The sequence below is a fragment of the Megalops cyprinoides genome, chromosome 2, assembly GCF_013368585.1.
Source record: "Megalops cyprinoides isolate fMegCyp1 chromosome 2, fMegCyp1.pri, whole genome shotgun sequence".
Lineage (NCBI taxonomy): Eukaryota > Metazoa > Chordata > Actinopteri > Elopiformes > Megalopidae > Megalops > Megalops cyprinoides.
The window spans coordinates 3,804,484-3,830,229 of NC_050584.1; the positions used below are offsets into that span (position 1 = coordinate 3,804,484).

At 40.1% G+C, this 25,746-nt stretch overlaps 1 protein-coding gene across 1 annotated transcript in view; it reads left to right on the forward strand.

Annotated features, from left to right (window-relative positions):
- The first annotated feature begins 3,725 nt into the window (after positions 1–3,725).
- Positions 3,726–25,746, forward strand: part of LOC118773711 (progressive ankylosis protein homolog B-like) — a 40,618-nt gene continuing 18,597 nt past the window's right edge. Inside the window, exons 1-5 of the mRNA XM_036522758.1 lie at positions 3,726–4,439; positions 16,073–16,289; positions 18,118–18,236; positions 19,844–19,927; positions 24,950–25,120. Coding sequence (XP_036378651.1) covers positions 4,344–4,439; positions 16,073–16,289; positions 18,118–18,236; positions 19,844–19,927; positions 24,950–25,120 — 687 coding nt within the window. The 5' untranslated portion in view covers positions 3,726–4,343. The remainder of the gene's footprint in view (positions 4,440–16,072; positions 16,290–18,117; positions 18,237–19,843; positions 19,928–24,949; positions 25,121–25,746) is intronic.

The following is a 25,746-nucleotide window of genomic DNA, read 5'->3' on the forward strand; positions in this document are numbered from 1 at the left end:
AAATCATTGTATACAGAAATCAAATACAAAATGCTAGATTACTACAAGTGATACTGTAATTTTAAAAAGGTGTGCAATGACTTTTCAATTAATTCATGCAATACAGAAATGCATATTTACATTACATTTTTCTGTATGTACAAACAACAAAGTTATCACCTCAAACAAAATATCACAATATCACCCTTGAAGATCAGCCTGCATCAAACATGAAGACAAAGTCTGCTAATAAATGAATACGATACATGGAGGCGTTCCAGCTGGTAGAATGCAGCTCCAGTACAATGTGTCATTAATGGAGAAAAAACTCACATCAAGGCTGGGAAGGTCTTCAAAAACAATGGCAGAGTATAATAGTGGTGGAAAACCACAATACCATGAACACCTACTGTGTAAATTACATTTATCCCTTGAAGAGGTTATAGTTTATAGCCCCTGAAATGGGGGGACTATAAAAATTGCTGTAATTCTTAATGGTTTATATGATATTTTCGTTAAACCCCTTGAATTAAAGCTGAAAGTCTGTAGTTCAATCGCATCTTGATTGCTTCATTTTAAATCCATTGTGGTGGCGTACAGAGCCAAAATCATTAAAATTGTGTTACTGTCCAAATACTTTTGGACCTAACTGTAATACTGCAGATGTGTTATCATTGTTTAACAATCAACTCTGCCTTTTCAAAGATGCATAAAATACCATTTTGAATACAGATTTGCATCCACCTTGTCCTCACACATTTAGCATGCAGTGAATATGGAAGAATGGGCTATGGGTAGCTTCAGCAGGTCTGTGACACACCAAACTCCACATTCACTTTCCACTCCAGGACCCTCATCCTTAGCTGTGATTCAAGAGTTAGATTTTTGCTCTAGCTATTCCAGCGGGATTATATATAATTTGATGAGAAAATGTTTTACAGAGAGAAATAAAAAGGGCAGTATTTAGTTACTGAGTACAATTTTTAGGAAGGACAGCAATAAATATGCTTGAATATTCCTGAAAAATTATATAATAAATTGAATTAAATAAATTAACCATAACTATATTTTGGCCATTGATTGCTATTCATCACAGGTAGAACCCTAACACGCATAACAATGGCGGAGAACAGTGAGGACACGAGAAGATTAAAACTACAGACTGAGAAGGGACAAGGGGGTAAGAAAATTTGACTTCTGGTTTACAAATAGCAATGCTGGTGTTCCAGGAAGGCTCGTTTGTGTCTTTGCAGGACACGAATTTAAGATATTCCAAATGCCATTATCTCAGTTCCACTGGTTGAACCTTCCACTTTTGTCATAGCTGCATTGTGCAACAATATCCACAAGATGGTATCTAAAACTACAAAATGTGAGCTAATCTATAAATAGGTCACAGATGTGTGAGAAGACCTTTCAGTATTACATCAGATTCCTTTCCCTTGTGGTAGAACTCCAGCATATTACAATGTTTTCAACTGGTGAAAAGAATTTTTGAAAATGGGTACTTAACATGAAGTACACAAGCATTCAAATACAACACAGAGTAAAATAACTGGCATGAAAAACATCGCTATTGTTTCTGCATTTCACACATTAATTGAAACACTGTTGATTTAAGCCTGAAAATTTGAGAATATCTGACTCATAATGACCCTGGTATGGTCTCATCTGTATTTGTTTGTTCCTAATCAGGGAGCAATGCCAAACCCTGGGAGGCCAACAATGCTTGAATGGCTTCCTTATTCCAGAACAGGCTCCACTGTCGAGTAATGAGACAAATGCAGGGACACTAAGTGTACGCCACTGCTCGCGCTCAGGGTCTGCGCACTAACTGAACTACTTGCGCTATTTACAGCATGTTTACTGCTGGTGCAGACCGGCACAAGCCACCAATGTGATCAGGGAAGGCCTCCTTTGGAGCCAGTCAAAGAATAGCTTTCACACTGTCCAAATAAACTGGACTTTATAACTCCAGTGTTGTCATTTCAAAGAGACATTTCCGCAGGGGTATATGCTGTTTGAGGTGTTGACTGACTTTTGTCAATGTACTTTTCTTACATTTATTTGATTGAAAAGAAAGTGGTTCAGCTAATTTATGCTAGGTACCTACATAAAGCTAGCCAAACTATCCAAACTAACCTGGAACCAGAAAACATGGCCTATTTAGCTCACTGGCAAGATAAGAAAACACTCTTTCACTCTCTGCAATTTCACCTACCTACTGAAGACATAAATGTGTCATCCTTTCCCCACACTATGTGTTTTTTAACAAATTTGAACACATTGCACCACAGACTAGACTTAAAATAAGGGAAAGACAGTCATCAAAAACACAGACTTGTATTGCCTGCCAGTTAAGCTTAGTAGGGTCTCTTTCTCTCCTTCCATGGCTGTCTGTAAAGAGTGTCACACATTTAACCATTTCATGTCTCATATACCCTTGCTCAGTTGCCAGGCAAATGGGTGTTTCAGCAGCATTAGTTAAAAAGAAAAGTATTCATTAGGCTGAGGGTAGAGGGAAAGGAAAGATCTGAGCTGGGATGGAATCACTGTCAGATCTCTTGCACGTGAATTACAAGATGAATTCAATAAAAGGACAGAACTACTCCCTGCCTCAGAAAGGGGTCAAGGTTAACATAGTGTCCACGGGGCTTGTTGCTGTGAGGTTCAAAGCCTTAGGCAAAATGGAGATATTGTTGCTTGTGGTGTGGGAAATAGAAGGATTGATTATTGTTGTCACCAAAACCCTTATGGTGCCGTTTAAACAAGTGAACATTCAGTCTGGTTGAGCCCATTACGGTTGCTCCAGACCATGACTCATGTCCGGGACCAGCATTGCCATGTGACTTTCTCAGCACCCTTTTCTCACTTGGGAAGGTGAGTCATGATCATGAACATGATGTTCAGACACCAGACAAGGACTGAGCAGGAAAACAGGAAAACAAATAGCAATTACAGAGCATACAGGAAAGAAAACTTGCAGTGGGGAGTGGGGAGTGACTACAAATGGTTTGAGGAGAGGCTTGTTTTATAAAGTCCTATTCTTGATCTGGATGCTGTTGGTTGATGTAAAGGCATAAACAAAAACAAGTGCAGATCCGCCAGAGATGAGAGTAAATATAGGAGAACAGTGGGAACAGAATACCCCAAGCACAAAGCAGTCTCACCACACTGTGAACAAGCATCCAGGTGCAGATTTCTTCACACAGATTATTAAAGTAGCGCCATATGGATATACAGCATTGTTATATTTAGTGGAGGTGGTCATGTGCTGCATACTCCGTGTTTATAATCGAAGCCTGAGCTAGATATATAACCTCATTAATTTTATACAGGACTAGATTTAGTTTCCGGAGTGGAGTGTTTGCTGCACACATTTTTCTTCTGAATCGCTTGGTGGTTCAAAGTAGGTTCATGAATACATATTTTCATTTTGAACAAAGGAATTAGAATGATGCCACGTGAAAACCACATATTTCACTTCTCCGGCACAGAAAAATAGTCTATAAAAGTACTGTTCATGAAGCACATATTTATTATGACGTATGTGGATTAAAATCACAATCCACATCGGTTTTAATTTTCTCATGAAAGCAAATGAGAAAATTGAGAAATGTGCGTTACATGGTGTGCTGTTGTCTCGGGTGCTTAAACGAGGCATGTTCCATGTGACCAACAACGTACAGAACAAGTTAAAGGGAGGCACCAAACAAGAGCTGCTCAGACAGAGAACCTTCAAATGAGCGAAAAACATGTGACAGTCTTTCTTACAGAGGAATCCTGAAGCGACAGATAGGGACCGTGTGGAACAGTTGTGTCGCAATCATCTCTCTGTCAGATCATCTCTGGTATGATGTGGGTAGATTTCACTTCTGCTTACAGTAACGGTGACGTCAATTAGAGGAGTGGTTTTAATGTGCCGACCCCCACGTGTTGTTAAGCGAAGGATGGTGATTGAAGTACAGTTGGTAATTGAGCCGTTTGCTGCAGAAAAGCAAGATGAAGCGCTGGAATTCGCCACATGGGCTATCCGCGCAATGACCGCAGTTGCTATTATATAAAAAGGATTCTTGTCGCGAAGTTGTTTGCTATTCTGATTTTATTTTTATTTTCCTACCTCCGCTGATGGACAATGGAATGGCATTCAGCCGAAATTTCTGGTAACCCTCCTCTTTTCCCTTGCGGTTGATCATTGTTTTTAATGCTGTTGTTTTGTAAGAGGGCAGGGACATACCAGATCTTTTTGGACTTCTGGTAGAAAACACCGAGAACGTCGTTGGTACTGTTGGTTTTTGTCTTGTGCGCCCTCCCTTCCCGACCACACGCTCTACTGTCCACTGAGTTGTCATCCAGGCGATATCATGGTGAAATTCCCAGCACTCACACCTTACTGGCCTCTAATCCGCTTTCTGGTTCCTCTGGCAATCACCAATGTAGCCATCGACCTTGGGGAACAGGTATGTATCGTTTTTTGTGTGTTTGTTTGTTTTGCTACGTGATTGTTTGAATGTGTATTTTAAATACATGTTTTAAATACTTAAAAGACTGACGTGAGATGGAATGTGTTTATGAAGAAGCTTGCAGCTTCATGTTTCGCAATGAGATTGAGGCTGAGGCGTTATAATATACGTGTAGCATCCTGACGTTCACATATAGGTTTACTCAACATGTAAGATGCATAATTTTGTTTGAGATCAACTGAAACTGGTCATCTTACTGCCTGTGTCTTGCCCCCGTTATCAAAATGGCTCAAAAAGCTTGCAGGAAACCGAGAAAACGGGATAGAATTCAGTGACGCTAACACAAACAACATGACCGAATCACCTGTTTGTGTGTCAACAGCTATACATCCAGGTTGTTTTCAGGAATGAAACAATGCATTGAGGTTGGAAGAGAATATCAGCGAAATTGATTGTGCACTTTTGGATAGGATGATTTTGTCCCGCGTGGGCCCTGGTACTATGCATTCCTCAGATCTGACACCGATTAAGGTGTCTGATATGACATTAAAAGAGGCTGTGGTTGAAGCTGCGTATTAATTTCAATCAAGTAAATTCTCTGGAAGAACATACCTTTTTCAAAAGTTTTTATAATATTTTCAGTGCAATATTTGTTTGTATTGTAATTATAAAAATTAAACAAATGGTTGGGTCAGGTTTTGCTTATTTTCAGCTCAAATGGATAAACTCTAGAATCTCTAAATGTTGTCACATCTGATCACAAGTCAACCGCTTTTCTTTCTGAACTATGTGCATGTGGTTTTGAATGCTTTAAGCAATTTTTCTAAATCCATCAATATGATTATGAAGTTGATTGGCAAATATAAAAATCCAATGTGATTTTATATTTGTTTCTTTTGGCCTTTCCTTCATTTCAACCAATGCACACTAGCATTGTTGTATCACTCTATGTGGTGTTTTCAAGCGCCTTAGCAATTCCAGATCCCACATAAAAAGCCACATGCATCTTCAAAATGCCTCTGTCGTTGAATTGTCATGCCCATCACAGAGGATTTGGTTATAAAATATAGGAAATGTCATAGCAAATACAACTAAAAAATGAAAAAAAAAAAAAAAAAAATAATAATAATAATACGTTGGTCAATAATTTCACAAAGCGAAGCAAATCTATTATGATTCACTTTACAGCGTGTACAAATTCATTAAATGTATTGGAAACATACACAGCAATTCTCAGGGTGTGGCAGTGACAATATCTGATTAAATAAGTCACTACATCAAACATTAACTGCACCTTTGTTAGGTGTAACAAGGTATGAGGAATATACTATACTGAGAGGGGAAAAAAGACTAGCTAAGGTGGAGTAACTTAACATCTTCCAGTTTCATCACCAAATCTGGTCGGCTACCCTACATTTCGAAGGCTGATAAAGGCAGTAACACACTCTTAGTCATTGTTCAGACAATAATTTGTTCATATGTAGTCTTTTTTGACCATTCCAGATCATACACATACAGGTCTCTTCCAATCCCAATCCAAGAGTGTAGCCAGTCAATCTGTTAACCATTGACTTTGGCCATTGCCATTGTGCATTCTTCATCAAGCTACCTCCTTGCATTCCCCACTTGGTACTCTGAAATCAACCATTGTAAGCGTACATCTGATGTACCTTGGCCTCTTAGTAAGTTTGAGTCGGAAACCAGGTGTGTGATCATGAAACCTGAGTGGCTAATATTTCTCCACTCTGGCCAGGTGGTGGAGCTAGCATGTAGCAGGTACCAGCTTTACCTGACACGATACATTATATTATTGTTATAACAAATGCAAAACATAAAACAAACACAAAACATAAAATAAAATGAGCAATTTTGATTAACTGAGGATGTGCACTGAAGACATTTTATGTTGTTTTCAGTTAGGCGTGCTGCCAGTCCACTGAGGTTTTAGCTCATGTGCATCATCAGAGATAATCTGCATTATTGTTATTAAAAGAGGTCTACATAACTGTACCAGGATAAGACAAATATAAGATATCTTATAAGAGATCTGAGGGATCACTGCAATGAAGCAAACACAAGAACTGAACAGCCTTTGCAGATGCTATCTAGTTGAGTTAGTCAGTATAAATGCATTCAATAAATTTTGAAAATATCAAATTTTAAATTGTTTTATGAATTACGTTTCTGGTCCATTAAGTCTGGAGCACTAAAGCAAGAGTGAAATGCCTTGTAGTGGCAGTATTTAATATTTAATATTAATATTGCAAATAGAAGTTCAGATTCACACTTTTCAACACAAATGATCAGAACAGCACCCTTAACAATTATTTAGAGATCCCCTGTTTGACATATTTTTGGGAGCACATGAAACTTGGTCATTCTCAGCTATGATCCTTCTTGAGGACCTTTATTCTGTCTTTAGGCACTTCCTTATAGAGAACCATTACCGCAGAGAGTGGGATCACTCTGTCACAGTCTTCCATTCTACATTTCTGCAGAAGCCACAGGAACTATGGTTACATTCACTTATCAGTGTTTGCTTCAAAGGGAACATCTATCATTCTCTGGTCTTCAAAGTCAGTGTCATACATAAACAGCAACTGCCCTTCACTTCAAACAGAAAGTGAGGAAACTTCATTACAAAACGTGATTTACAGTTTGATCACCCCTCTACCATGGTGATGACCAAATGGCGTGGACTTTGGAAGAGAAATGCAGTAGATGATAACTTGATGTCTTAATGGACAAAATGAGAAATTGTACAAAACTTATAATTTATGCTTTAGAAAAACACACAAACCATAAGTAACCTATACACAGCAACAGCTAAAAAGTTTCCTCCCCTAGCCACACACACCTGTATTGTTGTAGATTTTAAAGGTTTACTTTGGAAGATGTAAAACTGGAATTTACAGTGGTCTTCTATGACATGAATTTGATTTTTTATATGAATTTTCCACATCTCAGACACAGTTGGGTAGATCAAATAGACCAAAAATAATACAAATACTTGAAAAACCCTACCTGTTAAAATATCAAAGTACTAAAAGATATATAGCTTTAACTTTAGTCTTAAGTCATAACTTGTATGAGAAAAACCTTAACTGAACTTGTCTCATCATGCATTGTTAATTTACTCACAGTATAAACCCTGACATAGTTCTGGAGGAGGAAAAACAGTACCGGTAACATTACTAACTTGAATCAAATGTTGTGGAATGAGGAAGTTTGATGTGTAGCAATGCACTGCATACCTTCTTGGAAGAAAAAACACCACCACTGTACAAATTGTTGTTTCCATACCCTAAAAGAGAACATACATAAATACTGTCCGTTTATGTGATACTATTTATTTGGGTATTTGGCTAAATCACAGCTATAGAGCTCATATCATACAAGTTAAAAGAAAATGCAAGTTCCAATATTACACATTTTGCATTGTTAAGCTCATTTCCACATTACCTAATTCTGCAGTATTAATTTTATGTAAGGGCATCCATTTATTTCATCTTCATCTTTGCTTACCTGAACTATGTGTCTAGGAAATATCTATCTATATATCTAAGAAAAAAAGGGAAAACGCACCCATCTGGTATAACAGGGAAGCAGTTCACCTTGATGCCTTGATGCCTTGATGATTTTGTAGATTTATTTTTCATGGGTTCTATACATGATATAGGACACTTACATGAAAGCAATTGCCTTTATTTTTCCCTCTATGAATGGCCTTTGCCCTTTGACAGAATATAGTGAATTGCTGAAGGTTCAACTACAAAAAATCATTACTGATGATCTACACCCAGAGGTATGTTTTCCACTCAAATCCAAACATTTTTCCTCTGTCATCTTGTTTAGTCTATATTTTAGCTTTGTTTATGGCACGGTGTTTTAGAATGATAGACCTAACTCCTTCAGTTTCCACTTTGTCATAAGCTTCAGGTACAGGTGCAGAACATGCTGCCATTGTTAGTGTGGCTGTAACATTTATTTCTATGTGTCCATGTAGAGATTGACAATTTAGTGGATAACGTGCTGAAAGACATTAATGAGGACATTTGCTAACTGAAAGGTCAGCAGTATATGTGTGAGATCATGGCTCTGATGGTGCACACTAAGTGCATGATGTTCAGAAAGATTGCAGGTGACAATGCTCCACATGTACATTTTGTTTATTTCTCTGCACCATGTGCTCCCAGGCATGCAGGTGGAAACATGATATCAGGATGCTTAAGCACTGGTTAGCTGTGCACTGTTGTTACAGACCACATTCCATTATCTAGCTTGTTGCTGTAAGGGTTTTCTCAAGGTACGACTTTGGAACAGTTTCATTCACAAGCTTCTGTTGCCAACAAATGATGTGTGTACCTGTTTAAGACAGCTTTCTGAGCCCAGCAAGCTGTTCCAGGTAATTGCACTGACCAAACAATTGATTTTTCTGACTAGAAGACTAAAGAACTTTTAAGACCATTCTAACTGTATTATAACCAGACAGTAGGGAACTAGGGAAAAAACATAGTCTGACGTCCTGAGGTCTCAGTAGGATTGAAATGGACTGCTAACTGCCAAAAATCCAGAAGCAGAATTAATGACATTGTATAGTGTTTTATTTCTCATTCATTTGTCCCGTTTGACCATTAAAACAAGGCTGTACTGTAACTGTTTTAAGCATTTCCTGTTAATCTGACCCTTGAGATCACACCTCTTCATATGGTCCTTACAGTCATAGTTATGAATGTTTCTCCTACTGTAAAATCTCCAACTAATTTATGCTGTCCTGCACTTCCTGATGAGTGAGAATATCCCTCGTCCTTATTCATTTGACAAGGGGCCTTGCCAGGCATCTGTAAATAATGCCTCTCCTAAAATGTTCTCTATTTCATTACCTCTTGTCCCTGACAAGTGTGGAGGTCAACCATCCATTCTGCCTTGCCTCCTTGTAACCTTGCCTTGCTGTATGTCAGTCCTGCCACATTCAGCCACATTTACACAGAACGCAGACAGTGACAGGTGGAACCGACATCGGTTGGCAGAAACAGTAGGGAGGAGTGTTGCCTGTCACCCACTTTTTTAAGCAATGGAAAACATTAACTGTGTGCTAAATGAGCAGGTGAAACACCTGCTGTGTTTGAAGGCTTGGCCTTGCGTGCATTATATTGATTAAGGGCAGCTGATAAACATGCTAGCCTCTCTCTGCTCATGTCTTTAACCCCTGGGCCTAGTGTCCCTCTTCCTTCTTGCTGGTGGCCGTCTGCCAGACCATACACCATTACATCCATTCAGCACATTCTTTTTACTTCTCATGTAGATTTCATCCCATCAATGCACTTGTTTTTTGGCCTGATATTCCACATCACACATGCCAGGCCTTTTATCTTTTTTGATGTCATAGTCCTCCTGTCCACTTGCTCAGTTATGTGGTTCTGTGACGGTCTATAAAAGCAGGATCAGAGTTATGCAATGGCGGGATGTAGTGTGTGCCCCGGGATGGTGAAGCTATAAGCTAATAAGCTATATGCTCTTCCATTCAATGGAAAGGGTTAGCTGTGCACGATTTGGAGGCAGCTGAAGGCGATTATGAAAACCTTTCAATTGTATTATTTATTTAGAGGCTCAGTATCACTCTGCATTGAAAGTCTGAATCATTTCACTAGTCATTAAGACAGATATTAAAGTAAGCATGTTTTAATTAATTAACTACACTGTTTGCAAATGATACAAATCTGTGTTTAGTAACCAAATATTTATTGGACATTCTGATTTTTGTCAGTCCATTAATCAGTGAATTCTAATGGAGTATTTGTGCAGCTGATTTAGTGTAATAACCAATCTTCATCATTAATATTTGGTGATCATTTGGGTCATAATCCTACAGTGCCTAATTACTGTTTGTTCTTGTAGAAACCAATTTCACAAAGGCATTCCTCAGATAGAAAGGGTAATCACTTTGTTAAAATAAGAACTGCACACAAAATAAGGACAAGTTAAATGTTTCCTCTGAATTTTGAGAAACCACTATTTTGGTTTTGTTTTTAAATTTTTAAATTTAGTAACTGAAACTCAATCTCTGTTCAGTGCAGATACCCTGTTCTGCACTGGATCCTGTATCAGACATTATTAATAATTACTATGATAATATTGGGAATCGTGCCTTTGTTGTAACTCAGTGGATACTGCAGTTTTGTTCTTAAAGTTTTACGTTTGGATGGCACTAAGGGACTGAAGGAAACCTTACACTTTTTCCTCACCAATGTTTGAAAGTTTATTTGTGTGTGTGTGTGTGTGTGTGTGTGTGTGTGTGTGTGTACAGTATGTGTGTTCTCAAGTGCAAAACATTTATTTTCTTACTATAAAAAGTCTTACCATATTGTACAATATTTTTATTTTACTTTACTATATGTAAAGTGCCATAGTATGTCACACGAACTGTTTATGTGAAGTGCAATCTTAAAAGTGTTCTTTAACAATAATTTTCTGAGAGTGCTTTGCCAAAGGAAATTAGATTAAATAACATAGTTTTACTGTAATTACATCATCAGTAGCCTCGTTTAAGCCACCCCCTTTGTACTGCCTCCTCTTTATGAAATCTATCAAGGTTTTGGTCATGTAACTTAGCTGTATGTGTAACCATCCAACATCATATTCTGTATCTAACATAGCAAATCCCAAAATAATACTTCCCCTCGCAAAAAATCCGTTTATTGAAAAATTCCATATGGTAAAAATGAGCCTAATCATCAAAATTTTGCATTTTTGGCCATATAATGTGCTGTCATTTCATTAGTTATTCTGTTTTTTTTTCAACAATGGACAGTAGTGACAGTGATATAGACATTGCTGTGATTGTAGCCAGAAGGAAAAAGACAGTATCATAGGAAAGACTAGAAAGAAAAAGCCAATTGTTGAATGTAATTTTAATAAAAACGCATGAAACTATGATTGTGTTATTCTGTTATGTCTATTAAATTACCTCATATGCTGTTGATATACATGTGTAAATACTGGCAGTAGAGCTACAGGGATGTTGATTGAATGACCCCCCTGACGGTTGACATAAATTACACTGTTGATCAATGGTATGTGCAAGAGCAAGTGGCTGCAGCCATTGTGACCTGTTGGGGAGCAGGACCGACAAGCGACTGGGAAGTGCCATCAGTCGACCTCATGGTGTGCTGAAATAAGCCAGCAGCATACTGTATTACTACAGGAAATGGTCTGCTGAGAGAAATATCACTTAATTTTGTGTGCTCTTTTGCCATTTCATGATACATGCTTGATATGTGCTTGGCTATCACAAAAAGTGGTTGTTTGTTCTGTTTTCTTCTCTCCCATTGTAGTTGTGAGATGGGTCAAGCTGAACCATACATGCTAGTCTGTCTGTGATTTTATAATTGACCAATGAAGACTATTTGCTAGTTTTACAGATGAAATTAATTGAGCAATTTTATAAGCCATGCAAGACAGATCCGCATTTTATTCATAATATCTGCAGTTGCATTTAGGTTAGATTACATAAACTATTGTTTTTCAACAGGAAGGCTTGCCACTGAAATCAGCATTATTGAATATTGTTGAATATTAAATGTGCATGCAATGGCAAAAGGCTACAGAGTAAATTTTTGCAGATTGTACAGACCTCGACTTACCAACAACAGCGATAACTGTGTTGCCTTGCCTGGGCCTTTTTTTCTTTTTTGGTGGTTGGAGTGCCCTACCACTTAGAAAAATTAGCACCCATCTGACACCTGCTATTAAGGAAGTCACCAGAAATTGGGCCTTATCCAAGCTACCATTGACACTGAATATGTTTACTTACACATTAATATAATGATGCTAACCTAAATATTCAAGCATTTTGACCATGACATGAATCCTGAAAACACCTTATTCTGGTAATCATAACCTGAATAAACTAGTATTCCAGTTAAAAGAGGCCTGAATAAGAATATCCCTCTTAGACAGAATATTGAGCCATGGAGACACCTTGTTTGGGAAATTCTCCCTCTAAGCTTGGAAAATTCCTATAAACATAAGTGCATGTTCAATATTTAGCAAGGAATCTTTAGTCATAGTTCACTTGCAAGGTAGCTGTCATGGCTATCAAAAATGAGCATTTTTGGCCAAAAGGAGACAGTTGTTCGCAATGGGATTGCAAAAGTGCCAACACAATAAAAATCCAAGAACCGTCTGAGCCATTTTCTCAGATAAGATAATTACCATATATAGAGTTATATAGTTACAGTATATACCATATAGCTATATTTCATAATGCATGTAAACAGCTTATTTGGAATATGATCATAACCAGGGTAAACACCATTATCTGGAGCGCTGTGTATGGTAAATGTAGTCATAGTCTCTGCTGACATTAAGCAGCACACAAACAGCAGTTTGTATTTTTTTGTGATCTGTTTTCTGCCATATGTTGGCATCTTCTTCTCCTCAGCTGAGCTCAGCTGGCCAAATATACTTGGCTCTCTATTTTTACTCTCAGATTCTTTAGGCTTAATAAATGGCTCAGAAGCATAGCTCCTAATATTCCCTCTCCTCTTTAATACTAGCTGACAAATTGCCTTAATTTTTCTTCCCAGATGAAACCTAATGCTGTTTTTCCTCTGTATGATGTTTCCACATTGAGCAACGTAACAAATGTTGGACAGAAAAATGAAAATGTACAGCTAGCTTGTGGGAATTCTGGGGCCTGTAACGTCTGTAGCCCTTTTAAGGAGAAAGAATCTAAGTTAATAGTTACTTTTAATGGTTTTGAGGGTAGTAGATTTTCTTGTTGGTTGAAATATATTTCTGTGGAATTATGCATCTAAACTCATGCTTTTAGAGGTGTTAATGCTTGATTGTATTAGTAATAATGGAAAAAAATGTTATATTTTTACACACCATTGTAATACACTTAAATTAAAAATATTTTCATTAGTGTGTATGTGTGTAAAATATACTTCCTTGATAATATAGCAATTACAAAGGTTCTTTGTTTTATGACCATGCTATTTTCATTACACAATGTTATAAATACAGTATGTGTGCATTCTTACACAGCTCTGTTTAAAATGTTAAGAAATTCAACTTGTAGCTTTTGTCATGAGATAGATTTGTCCTGTGAGACTCAATAAATTTGCTTGCTATGATCTTATCTATGTTGGTCAATAGTATTACATTCTTGTGCAATACTTATTATGGCGTTATGCATCTGCATTGCGTTTTTGCAATCGTTAGTTCCCTATATAATATTATTGTGTTCACAATATATTCTCAGCAAGATACTAATATGTGTTTGTGGCTTTGTGTACTACTTTACTTTAGTAATTTTGATTACTCTCATTTTAGCAGCACCCTTACCTTATGTTGACAGAGGTGGTCTAGTATCAAAGTTATGACACATGACAGAAATTCCATGCAGCTTTGGCATATATATGCCACACTATAGAAAACATGATTTTTGCATGTTTATTGTATTTACCATACTGAAGTTCTCAAACCACACTGGCAAGAAATAAAAATGTAATTCCATGTACTGCTAAAATGCAGACTGCATGCTCATTTTTGGGCCTATTGCTTTGTTAAATGTGAAATGAGAAAAAATGAACAATACTTCTGGTTTGTCTGCAGTCAGTTCCTTTTAAGAACCAAAGAATGAAGAGACAATATCAGAAAACAACTGAAACTGGACAAATTTGAGGATGACCATGCTCATTTCAAGGGAGGCTGGTTTTAAAATAAGCTAGACCATAGACCATGTACAAATGCTGTTTTTCAGATGGAGTCAGAGACATAAAGAGGCTCAAGAGATTGAGCAAGTTGTTGTATGTCAGCATGGGCTAATTTGCAAAGCATGTGTAGGAGTGTATCTTGTTACCTCCAGTTGTGCAGTGGCTTTTTGCCATTTGTGCTGTGATGTCCCTCACTAAGTATGTAATTCTATCTGCCCAGTGCCGGCCAGAAGCAGATGGGCTCCCCCTCTGAGCCGGGTTCTGCTCAAGGTTTCTTCCTGTAAATTAGGGAGTTTTTCCTTGCCACTGTTGCCTTAGGCTTGCTCTCCGGGGGACTCTGGCCTGGGAACAATGTGAAGCTGCTTTGTGACAACTTGTGTTGTGAAAAGCGCTATACAAATACAATTGAATGGAAATTGAATCAAGTACTGTTGCTTAATTTGAAAAGTTAAGGCTCTACATGGAAAGGTAATGCCTGGGCATTAATGTGTAATTCTTTGGTATTTTTCTTTAGCACCCACTTCCATATTCTCTTGGCATTTTCATTGTTACAGTAAATACTTATGCAGTTACCGATGTTAAAAAATGTGAAAACATCTGAAGATTGTTCGCCATGGCATCAAAAGAACAGTTAGGCTCACAACACATTGAAGCAAAAATAAGAAGTGAACACACAGACAAACCTTAAAAACATTACAAACCATTTCCTACTGACAACCATAGCATGCATTTTCTAATTGTACAGCAAAGTGGCCTGATCTGTAGGAAACTGGAGCACTGGCCAGACATTCTCATTTTGAGCATGTTTTCCCCATGATGGAGTGAAAGGTCCACAAAGGGGAAGTGGGAGCAGCTCAGATTTGCCTGGAATTCTGCATGGCTTTCATTCAGCAGGGATTTTAAACCGCAGTTTAAGCTGTGGTTAACCAAATAACATTAGACAGCAATTTGCAAGGAGCATGACACCCAGGCTGAAGGAAGTGCCTGTCAAATCATTTACAGTTGAATACCAAAGCAGTAAGCATGGGATTAAAAGTTTGCATGTGCCTTATGTGCAGTTTGACAACAAAGCACAAAACTGGCCTACAATATTTTGTCTTACTCTAAATGTCTGGGGAAAGCCCAATATTTAAATGTATAGAGACAGCAGCTGCATGATGCTGAATTATGACTTATGCTTTATACCTTTAGACTGGAATCTTGGAACAATGGAATCTTTTTTATTTATTGCTGAAAATGTCACAAAGCAGGCAACAGCAGCATCAGTGTGTATGAATAGAATGCGCCATCAGTCTATTGATAAATACGATGATTTTCTTTAAACAGGTGTTATGAACCTTACCAAGAATTGAAAAATGGATATACATTTTTTAATCAATACATACTATTGCATGCATGTAGAAATTTCTGTTCAGAATGAAAAACCATAAAGAAAGAAAATAAAATAGTGGCTCTTTTTGATGGAAGTGGTGCCATTGTCAACAAGAGGCAAGAGTCAGAGTCAAGCAAGTCTGAAAAGTTGGTTTATACTTTGTGTAGATAATTGCCATATGCCAATATACATGTTCCTTTTTGAAGTTTTTTTAGATGCTGCTGCTACACATCTGAATAAATGGTAGAGATTCCATTTTTGCAGCAGACTAAACTATGTCATAATTTTCAGCACTTAATCTTTTACCATGATGGCTAGGCCATTTGAGGCTCAGGGCATAAAAATCTGATATTAATGAGCAAGAGAACTCTACGTCTTTAAGGAGAAGATGGGAATATTATAGCACTTTAGTGTATTTATTTCATGTGTAAATTCGATGGGTATCTTTAGTGTCATTCAGGCCAAGAAAGTCAAGACTTCAGACTTTATGGCTTGTACACAGACTCTCACAACTAACTCTTCTGGCTTTCCTGCAGGCTTTGAACAGAGGCATCGCAACTGTTAAAGAAGATGCGGTGGAGATGCTGGCAAGCTATGGGCTGGCATATTCCCTGATGAAATTTTTCACCGGGCCCATGAGCGACTTCAAGAACGTGGGCCTAGTATTTGTGAACAGCAAGCGGGATCGCACCAAGGCTGCACTGTGCATGGTTGTAGCAGGAACTGTGGCCTTCATCTTCCACACTCTCATAGGTGAGGCTGTGTTGTTTTGCTCCTCAGGCTGTGCAGTGGAGCCAGCTCTGACACAGACTGATGACATCACATATGAGCTCTATGTCATCATGTGTACACTTGATCTTTGCTTTTACCATTAGAGCAGTTATGATGATGATAATGTGATAACCGGTACACCTCTTGTGTCATGATCTTTACATTTTTGTTCTACTAATGGTCTTTACTAAAATAAATACAGTATTTTTGTATATAATTTACTTGTAACATATTACCACTGTGATTGTATAAAGAATTACCTCATACAGACCAGACACACAGTGTACAGTTGGAACATGGACATGTTTTGTTCTAAATGAGTTTGGTTTGACGCATGGTGAAGCCTCCATTTCCCTTCACAAAATAAATGGAATAAATATAACAATGAGATATACATTCACTACTTGCATGTTATCATATTACAGAGATGGATATTTATTGAAGCAATTTATGTTCAGCAGTGCACGCGAGTACAACCACAGTGCCCCATCAGGGATTTGAACCTGCAACTTTACCGTAAATAAACGTCCCTAACCGCTACACCTTACTGAATCAAGCATGTTAAAGTTTCATATGCTGTCTACCCAGTTGTGAAGTCATTATATAATATAAATAAATATGTGAATAAATAAATAAATATTTTAACATTTGACTTTGAGCAACTGACCAGCCAGAAACAAATGAATGGCCTCATACTGTTCCTGTATAAATTGCAGGACTGAAAAGATCAACAAAGCAAACAGTCACTTCTGTATAGTCTGACCCTTAGTGTTTTGCTTTGTTATTCACAAAAGATGATTTTGGCACATTAATGTAAGCCAGTTATTCAGCACTCTCTATCTTGACAGCCTGGTCTTCTCTGACTCTCTTCTCCGCTGTAATAAAGGCTGATAGGGTGAGAACACAGTGTCGGCAACATGCATTTCCAAAGGATCGTGATTTTTTTTTTGTAAAGAAAAACATGAGGGGTTTCTAAGAGGATCTTAAAAAAGGCTGTTCTGGGATGTTGCTGCTATGAAAATCAAATGTGATAACAGAGTAAGTCAAAACTGCAAGGGCTAATTTATGGTGTAAATGAGGACCTTTAATATCATCCAATCAGACCACACTGGGATTGGAAATGAGGGCCATCTTTTAAAATGCTGAATTTTTCCCCAAAACAGGTGTGTATCTGAGGGCTCTTTTGCACTTCTGTAACTGTCCACACTAACTGCCCTGTTTCCTCACATAGTCTGTACTGTTGGTGCTGGAGAAGGGAAGTGAAATGAGTGACCAATGAAGTTAAAGCTGGGTTGGTTTGAGGGTGTAAACAAAGTTTGTCAAAGCAGAATGTCCTTTATTGTTCTGCAGGCTAACCTCATGATACAGTATATAACATGGCAACCCACTTGTAAACACACATGGAACAGATCATACCCACATGTACCAGTAAATGAAAACCATTCTGCTGAGCTCACTAGCGTGCCGTGAAAAGGTATAAAACAAAAGCCCCTGTGTCAGAGCTATAATTGGGCTCAAATGCTGGGTAACATGTCTCATACTCTTTAGCTCTGTTGCAGAATTGGTTATGTGAAATTGACTTTAGTTTTTACTCACTAACAGAAAGACTGGAAAGAAATGCGTTATTGCAGATACTTTGTGTGTATTAGTTGCTGAGGGTAATCTTAAACTGAGAGCAGAAATAAAACTTCATACTGCAGTTTATTTATATAGCTTTCCCACTGTACATCATATCGTGCTCCCCATTCAAATGATTTTTGGCTGTTGATACCTGCATCTTTTTCTTCCATGGTCCTATTCCCTCCTCCAGCCTACACAGATTTGGGATACTACATCATCAACAAACTTCACCATGTAGACGACTCTGTGGGTACCAAGACCAGGAGGGCTTTCCTTTACTTGGCAGCTTTTCCTTTATTGGATGCAATGGTGAGTTTGTGTTTGCTGCTAGTTTTGGGTTGTTCATCAAAAAATCAGTCCAGCATGCAACAGGCAGAGAGAGAGAGAGAGAGAGAGAGAGAGAGAGAGAGAGAGAGAGAGAGAGAGAGAGAGAGAGAGAGAATGAGATAGATCTTTGCATATTATGTAAAGATTGTAACAGGGCCAGTACCTTGAGATAACAGTATCTGAAGGCAAGGGAAGCCTGAGACAGCTGCCCCCATTAGAATCGAGGGTAGCATCAGAAGCCGTACATATAAATTGGATCCGATGTTTTCAAATTGTCATATCATATCTTAATCAAAAAGACAAATAAAATGCTGTTTTTTTTTTTTTTAGCATTTTTGCTGTTTTAGAGTTAGGTACTATATGTAAAGATTGCCAAGAGATCAATATAATAATAATAATAATAATAAAAATAGTAGTATAGTTTTAACTTTAATGTGATCATCATAATAGCTGACACATGGATTGCATGTCACAATACGATCAGATTCAGGTCGTTGCTAGAATGCTATCCAATCTAACCTCTGATTCTGGCAGCTTGGATTATTACTTGCATTTCATATTTTATTGTTCTATTGTTTAGAGTTCCAGGTGTGACTGTTTTGTGGTCATGGTTTATTTAATTACACTGTCAATGCTTGTTGCTTATGTTGGGTGTATCGGTGAACTGAAAATTAAAGAAAATAAAAATGTGATTCCAGCATTTCACTGTTGCTTGATGAAGCATCTTCTCATTCAGTGAGAAAGCTAAAGCTTTTGTTTTCCAGTGCTTCTGGTATGACATGAGTGTAAGCCTCCAGCATATATCTTCATGTGATTCTGATTTTGATATTTTTATTTTATAATGCTACTGTCATTCAAGGAAAAAACAAACAACAGAGTAGACAGTGTGCTTGTAAGTCAAAACATTATATCTAGGCCTCATGAAATGTTTAAGAACCCTTTAGGGGAGGTGGTTTGGCAAACCTGATGATATTATATTAAAACTCATTTTGGTGCAAATAATGTGAGAAAACTGATATAACCGTTATCATCATATACACCATTATGAGTCATAGTTGTCCTTGGCATGGAAACCACATGATGACACTCTCATTCCACCTCCAGCCTTCAGAAGACTTAACGTAAAGTATGACCCAAAAAATATTCCATTTAAAGAAAGCTGTTTCTTAACAACAACTTCCTCTAGGTATTGCTTTCCATTTCCACCCTTTTAACTCACATAACTGTCTGACTTCATGTTCATGCAGATGTCTCTCCCTTGTGGATACTGCATGGTGTGTATGTCTAACAAAGCAAATGGAATATGAACAAAAAGCCTGAGATGTAGAGCAATTTGTATGGGTATGAAACTAGGCAGGGTGAGCGTCGCCACAGTTACTGTGACAGGACGAACCCAGAGTAGGAAGGCTGAGTTAGAAAGGTAGGACTGACTTCCTGTGGTAAGGCTGAGACAGAAGGAGGTAGAATTGACTTTCGGTGTAGTACTACTGTGTAGAGGGGTGTATTAGTATACTGTGATTTGTTTTTATGTTGTCAAGTGTAAATTTAGAGTGTGGCACTGTAAATTGAGAATGTGACTTGCATTGTAGGCCTGGACACATGCTGGCATTCTCCTGAAGCACAAGCATAGTTTCCTGGTGGGCTGTGCGTCTATTTCTGATGTCATTTCTCAGGTAAGGATCGTCACTAACAGCCTGTTTTACCTCTAACAGTCAAAAAGGTTTGTTAATAAGTGCCACATATGGAAAACATTTCTCACACTTTGGACTACAATATTAAAAACAGTTCTTGTGAAAGACTGTGCAATGCACTAAAATTGCTGCATTGGAATTTTGTAGCTTTTGATGGCGAGCAAACTGTAAAGTGCATCACAGATTATGTACTTTTGAAGGTCGAGTAGACAACTTTCCATCTAATTTTGAGAGGTTCAAATCTGGCTATTTAATTAAACCTAAAAATATAAATTTTGTGTAACTGTTTAAAGAATGCATTCAAATTTCTCCAAAATGCAAATAGTGATACATTGCGGTGATATTATCTGAATTTTCTGCATTAACCAATATACATTCTTTGTGTAGTCATATGTAATATTTGATCTAATATATCAATTAATTACTACATTTACATTTATTCATTTAGCAGACGCTTTTATCCAAAGTGATGTACAAAAGTGCATATAGTGGGCAGACAGGCACAAGGGCAAGATGTGTACAGGTCATACAATGCAGATAGTGCTAAAGCTGAGCGCATGGTCGGTGTAGCGAGCCAGAACTAATCTGATCTAGGATTACATATGTCGAATACAATCACAGGTACAGTAAAGTACCGCTATACTACCTAGGCGAAAACGTGCACAATACATGGTAGGAGATAAAACTACAAGTACAAGTCAGGAATCTAAGATTTACAAGGTCAAAGTTACGAGGTCAAAAATGGCAAGGGTGTCAGTCCAGAGGTGTGTCTTCAGTCCATGTCTGAAGGGTTGGAGTGAGGTTGTTGTTCTCAGGGTGGTGGGGAGTCCATTCCACCACTGGGGGGCGATGATGGAAAAACGTCGTTGTGAGGAGCGTGGGCCTTTCATTCTGTTTGTGGGAGTAGCGAGGCGTCTGGATGTAGCGGAGCGAAATTGTCGAGCAGGTGTGTAGGGTAGGATGGAGGTCCTGGAGGTAGGTCGGGGCAGTCTTTCTTGCAGCAGAAAAGGTGAGAGACAAGGTTTTGAAGCGGATCCTGGCTGCGATTGGGAGCCAGTGGAGGGATCTCAGTAGGGGGGTGACGCTGGAGAGCTTGTAGATCAGATTGTAGATCAGACTAGCAGCTGTGTTTTGGATGAGCTGCAGTGGCTGAATGATGCAGGCTGGGAGGCCTACAAGGAGGGCGTTGCATTAGTCCAAGCGGGAGAGCACAGTGGCCTGGACAAGCAACTGGGTGTAATAGGTGGTCAAAAAAGATCCTCCTGATGTTGAAGAGGAGGAATCGACAGGAGCGTGTTGTCTGGGACATGTAGTCAGTGAAGTCCAGCCTGTTGTCGAGGGTGACACCCAGGCTCTTCACAGAAGTGGAGGAAGTTACTGCGGTGCCGTCGACAGTAACTGAGAGCTCTTGAAGAGGAGAGGTCCTGGCCGGGATGAACAGCAGATCAGTCTTGTCCAGATTAAGCTTGAGGTGGTTGGAGGCCATCAATCTGGAGATGTCAGCCAGGTATGCAGAGATCTTGTCACTGACCAGGGGGGTGGAGAGAGGAAAAGAAAAGTTTAGTTGATGACCGAACCAAGTGAGTTGGTGTAGATGGAGAAGAGGAGAGGTCCCAATACAGAGCCCTAGGGGATGCCTGTAGTGAGGTGAGTGAGTGTGGAGGTGGAGCCTTTCCAGTAGACCTGGGAAGATCTACCGGTCAGGTAGGACCTGAACCAGGAAAGGGCGGTCCCAGAGATGACAATCTCCGAGAGTGTAGTGATGAGCAGCTGGTGATTGACAGTGTCAAATGCAGTGGAGAGGTCGAGGAGGATTAGGACGGAAGACAGGTCGGAGGCTCTAGCTGTGTGGAGGGCCTCTGTCACCGCCAGGAGTGCCGTTTCGGTTGAGTGCCTGGGTCTGAACCCAGCCTGGTGGGGATCCAGGAGGTTGTGCTTGTGGAGAAAGGGAGACAATTGGTTAAGTACAGCTCGTTCAAGGGATTTGGATACAAATGGCAGGAGGGATACTAGATGGTAATTGTTCATGTCAGATGGGTCAGCAGTAGGTTTTTTTAGCAGGGGAGTAACCAGAGCATTTTTAAGATCTGTGGGAACAAGACCAGTAGTCAGAGATGAGTTGATGATGGAGGAGAGATATGGAGCGATCTCACTGGATACAGACTGGAGGAGGGTGGAAAGAATGGGGTCGAGAGGGCAGGTTGTAGCATGGTGAGCTGTGATGACTTGAAGAACTTCTGCATCGCTGAGTGTAGAGAAGTAGGACAGGTGGTGACTGGATGCCTTTCTGGTGGTTGAGGTTGTAGATGGAGGAGTGAAGGAGTCCCAGATGCTGGACACCTTCTTCTCAACCTTAAAGTCTTCTGCAGAAAGAAGAGAAGGGGAGGGGGAGGAGGAGGGGAGAGGAGAGTGGAAAAGGTAGAGAAGAAATTGCGGGGGTTAGTGATGTTGGCATTGATTTTGTTTTGAAAAAATGAGGACTTAGCTGTTGTTGTTGCAGTCGTAAATGCTGTCAGTAGGGAGTGGTAGAATGCTAGATCTTCAGAGGATCTGGATTTCCTCCACTTTCTCTCGGCGGCCCGCAGCGCAGCTCTATTGGAGCAGAGGGAGTCGGTCAACCATGGGGAGGAGGGCGACAGCCGTGGTGTCCTGGAGATAGGGGGACAGAGAGCATCTAGAGACTGAGACAGACATGTGTTAAAAATGGTTGTAGCAGTGCAGCGAAGGGCGAGAGCAGTCACCCCACCCGGCCTTGAACCCGGGTCTACGGGGTACCAAACATGCAACTTTGACCGCGACACCAAAGGGCCAGGCTTGTTGGTATGGCAGTCAGAGCGCATACTCAACCATAGTGACGGCACTCCATCACACTGCCCACTCCTTCAGTAAGCGCATATTCAACCATAGGGACAGCACTCTGTCACACTGCCTTCCCCTTTGGGAAGCACACCCATGCGCTTCACACACCATGGCATCCCTCACGCATTCTCCTGCTGTACTTCTCCCATCCCAGGGTGCCCCACTCATCAGTGCTTCACCCATCTCTGGGGCCCCTCACACACTGGGGTCAACCGAACCTGGGGATCCCTCATACGGCTCACACACCGGGCACACCTCCAATGGCCTCACGGCAAGCCATCCCACTTCAGACACCATTTGTAGTGAAGGCCAAGAGTAGTCACCCCACCCAGCATTGAACCCAGGTCTACAGGGTACCAAACATGCAACTTTGACCGCGACACCAAAGAGCCAGGCTCGTTGGTATGGCAGTCAGAGCACATACTCAACCGTAGTGACAGCACTCCGTCACAAGCAGTATTAGCAGACATGTTAGAGAAGGAGGTGAGGGGAAGGAGGGAGGAGAGAACAGTGGAGGTGAATGTGGAGTGTGAAAGGGAGTGGAGGTTCCTCCTGATGGTAGTAGTGGGGATTGTCAGAGGAGTCAAGAGTGACAGGGAGAGAGAGAGAGAGAAAGATACAAAGTAGTGATCGGATACATGGAGGGGAGTCACCGTGAAGTGGGATGTGGCGCAGTTCTTCATTGGCACAAGGTCGAGCTAGTTACCGGCTTTGTGGGTTGCAGGAGACAGGGAGAGGGTGAGGGAGAAGGAGTGCAGGAGTGAGAGCATGCTAGCCAATGAGGAGCTCTCAGGTTGGATGTTGAAGTCGCCCAGGAGAATCAGCGGGGTGTCCAGGTGGGAGCTCAGGGGCGTGTCCATTTCATCAATGAAGAGACCAAGTGGACCTGGGGGTGATAGAGAATGACAATGGTGAGTTTGACAGGATGAGAGACAGTTATTGCGTGGAATTCAAAAGAGGTGATAGAGAGGCTCTGGAGGGGTACAAGGCAGTATCTCCAAGATAGAGAAACTAGCAGACCTGTGCCCCCTCCTCTGCCTGAAGACTGTGGTGTGTGTGTGAAGGAGTAGAATGAAGACAGGGCAGCAGGGGTAGCAGTGTTGGTAGGAGAGATCCAGGTCTCAGTGAGAGCCAAGAACTGAAGGGAGTTGGTCTCAGCGTAGGTGGTGATGAAATCCACTTTCTGGACTGATGACTGGCAGTTCCAGAGTCCGTCCGCCACTGAGAGTACCTCCAAAGAGGACAGAGTGGGATGGACCAGGCTGGCCAGGTTGTGTCTGCGGTGGTTGTATCGCCTGGAAGGAGAAGAGAAGTGGACAGGGATAGGGAGAAAGCACATGGCTTAGTGAGTGGTGAGTTCAGTGAGGAGAAGGAGAGCGGCGCCAGAAATGCAGCTGGTGAGCGGATTGACAACGGGGCTGCCGTACCGGCAGCCTCTGACTAAATGAGTTAAATACCTGCGAGTGTTAATTACCTAGTTCAAAGCAATAATGACTCACAGGTGGCTATATCTAAGTACAGGTGTGACAAATCGACAAATTAACAAATCGACAAATTAACGAGAGGTATAAACTAGCTGGTCACACAATCACAAACTTGTTAGCTACAGCTAAATAACAAAAACTATCTACAAGTAAAGAAATGATACACTTATCCGTATCCTGGACCGATGTCGAACGCCAACTAGATGCATTACTACAGCTGTACACAGATGTGTGAATCCTGATAAATCCATGTTGGACTCATGACTGTTTCTGCAATACTCCCTTCCATCAATGAAACTGCATGGATTCAAACAATTTTTGATTGATAATAAGAATGTTAGTGGGTGATTTGGAGAGACAGTCTTTTGTATGAGCTGAACAGTTCAATAGCCTAGCCACTTGTAACAACAAATATTGCCTTGTTCCCATTAGCTCTGGTAGTTACTGACACAAATACAGTTTGCTCATCATTTCCCTGGCTGGATATACCCAGACTAGAGAGCTTGTATCCGGCACAGCAGTGTGTAAGTGCTGTAGGTGGTACATGTGTTTTCAGCAGCGTGCATAAAACAGCAGTTGTTAGAGCTGAACTGGGAACTGGGAACTGTAAAATTTGCTTGAATGGTGCTGTAATTTTAATGACTCTCCCCTCCTTTTGCAGATTGTGTTTGTGGCCATTTTGCTCCACAGTCACCTGGAGTGCTTGGAGCCGCTGCTCATCCCTATCCTGTCCCTATACCTGGGTGCCCTGGTGCGCTTCACCATTGTGGGCTTGGGCTACTACCACTATATCCATGACATCATCCCAGACTCCAGTGGGCCTGAACTGGGGGTATGCACCAGGGCTAAGTTAATCTGGGTGTTCACTCAGCACATTTAGCAATTCTCTTCACTAGAAAGAATAAAAAAATGCCTATAATTAGAAAGTGTCAGGAATAGCTGAAAGTGGAACGATTTGAGTTAAACTTGGAATGATCCTTTGCCCTGCAACAGACATTCAGCTGATCAACAGATGGGTCAAAGGTTTCGTTTGGTTCGACTCCATCTTAAGTGTTTCATGTATCAGGCCATGTTTGCTATACATGCAAACAAGGAGAAACAAATATGACATTTATAACTGTGGTAATTGGCACAACAAGTGTCCATAGACGTCAGGGATCCCCAGTTGTTATGGCATTGAGTGATTGACACAGACTTGTTGGCACAACTACTGTTAGCAGAACAACAATCACTCATTACTCATTATCCTCTTAAAGCAGCAATGACAAATGATCTATCTCTGCCACTTTAAAGAATTATGGAACAAACAAACAGGTAATCTATGTTTTAGCTCTGAAGAGTAAGATTGAGTGAATGAGAACTAGGTCTGTAAGTTTAGATTTTTTAACAATAATTAAAGGTAATAGTTAAGTCCAGGCACCCCCATCCACCATGCTTGCAGATAACAAAATTCTTGAG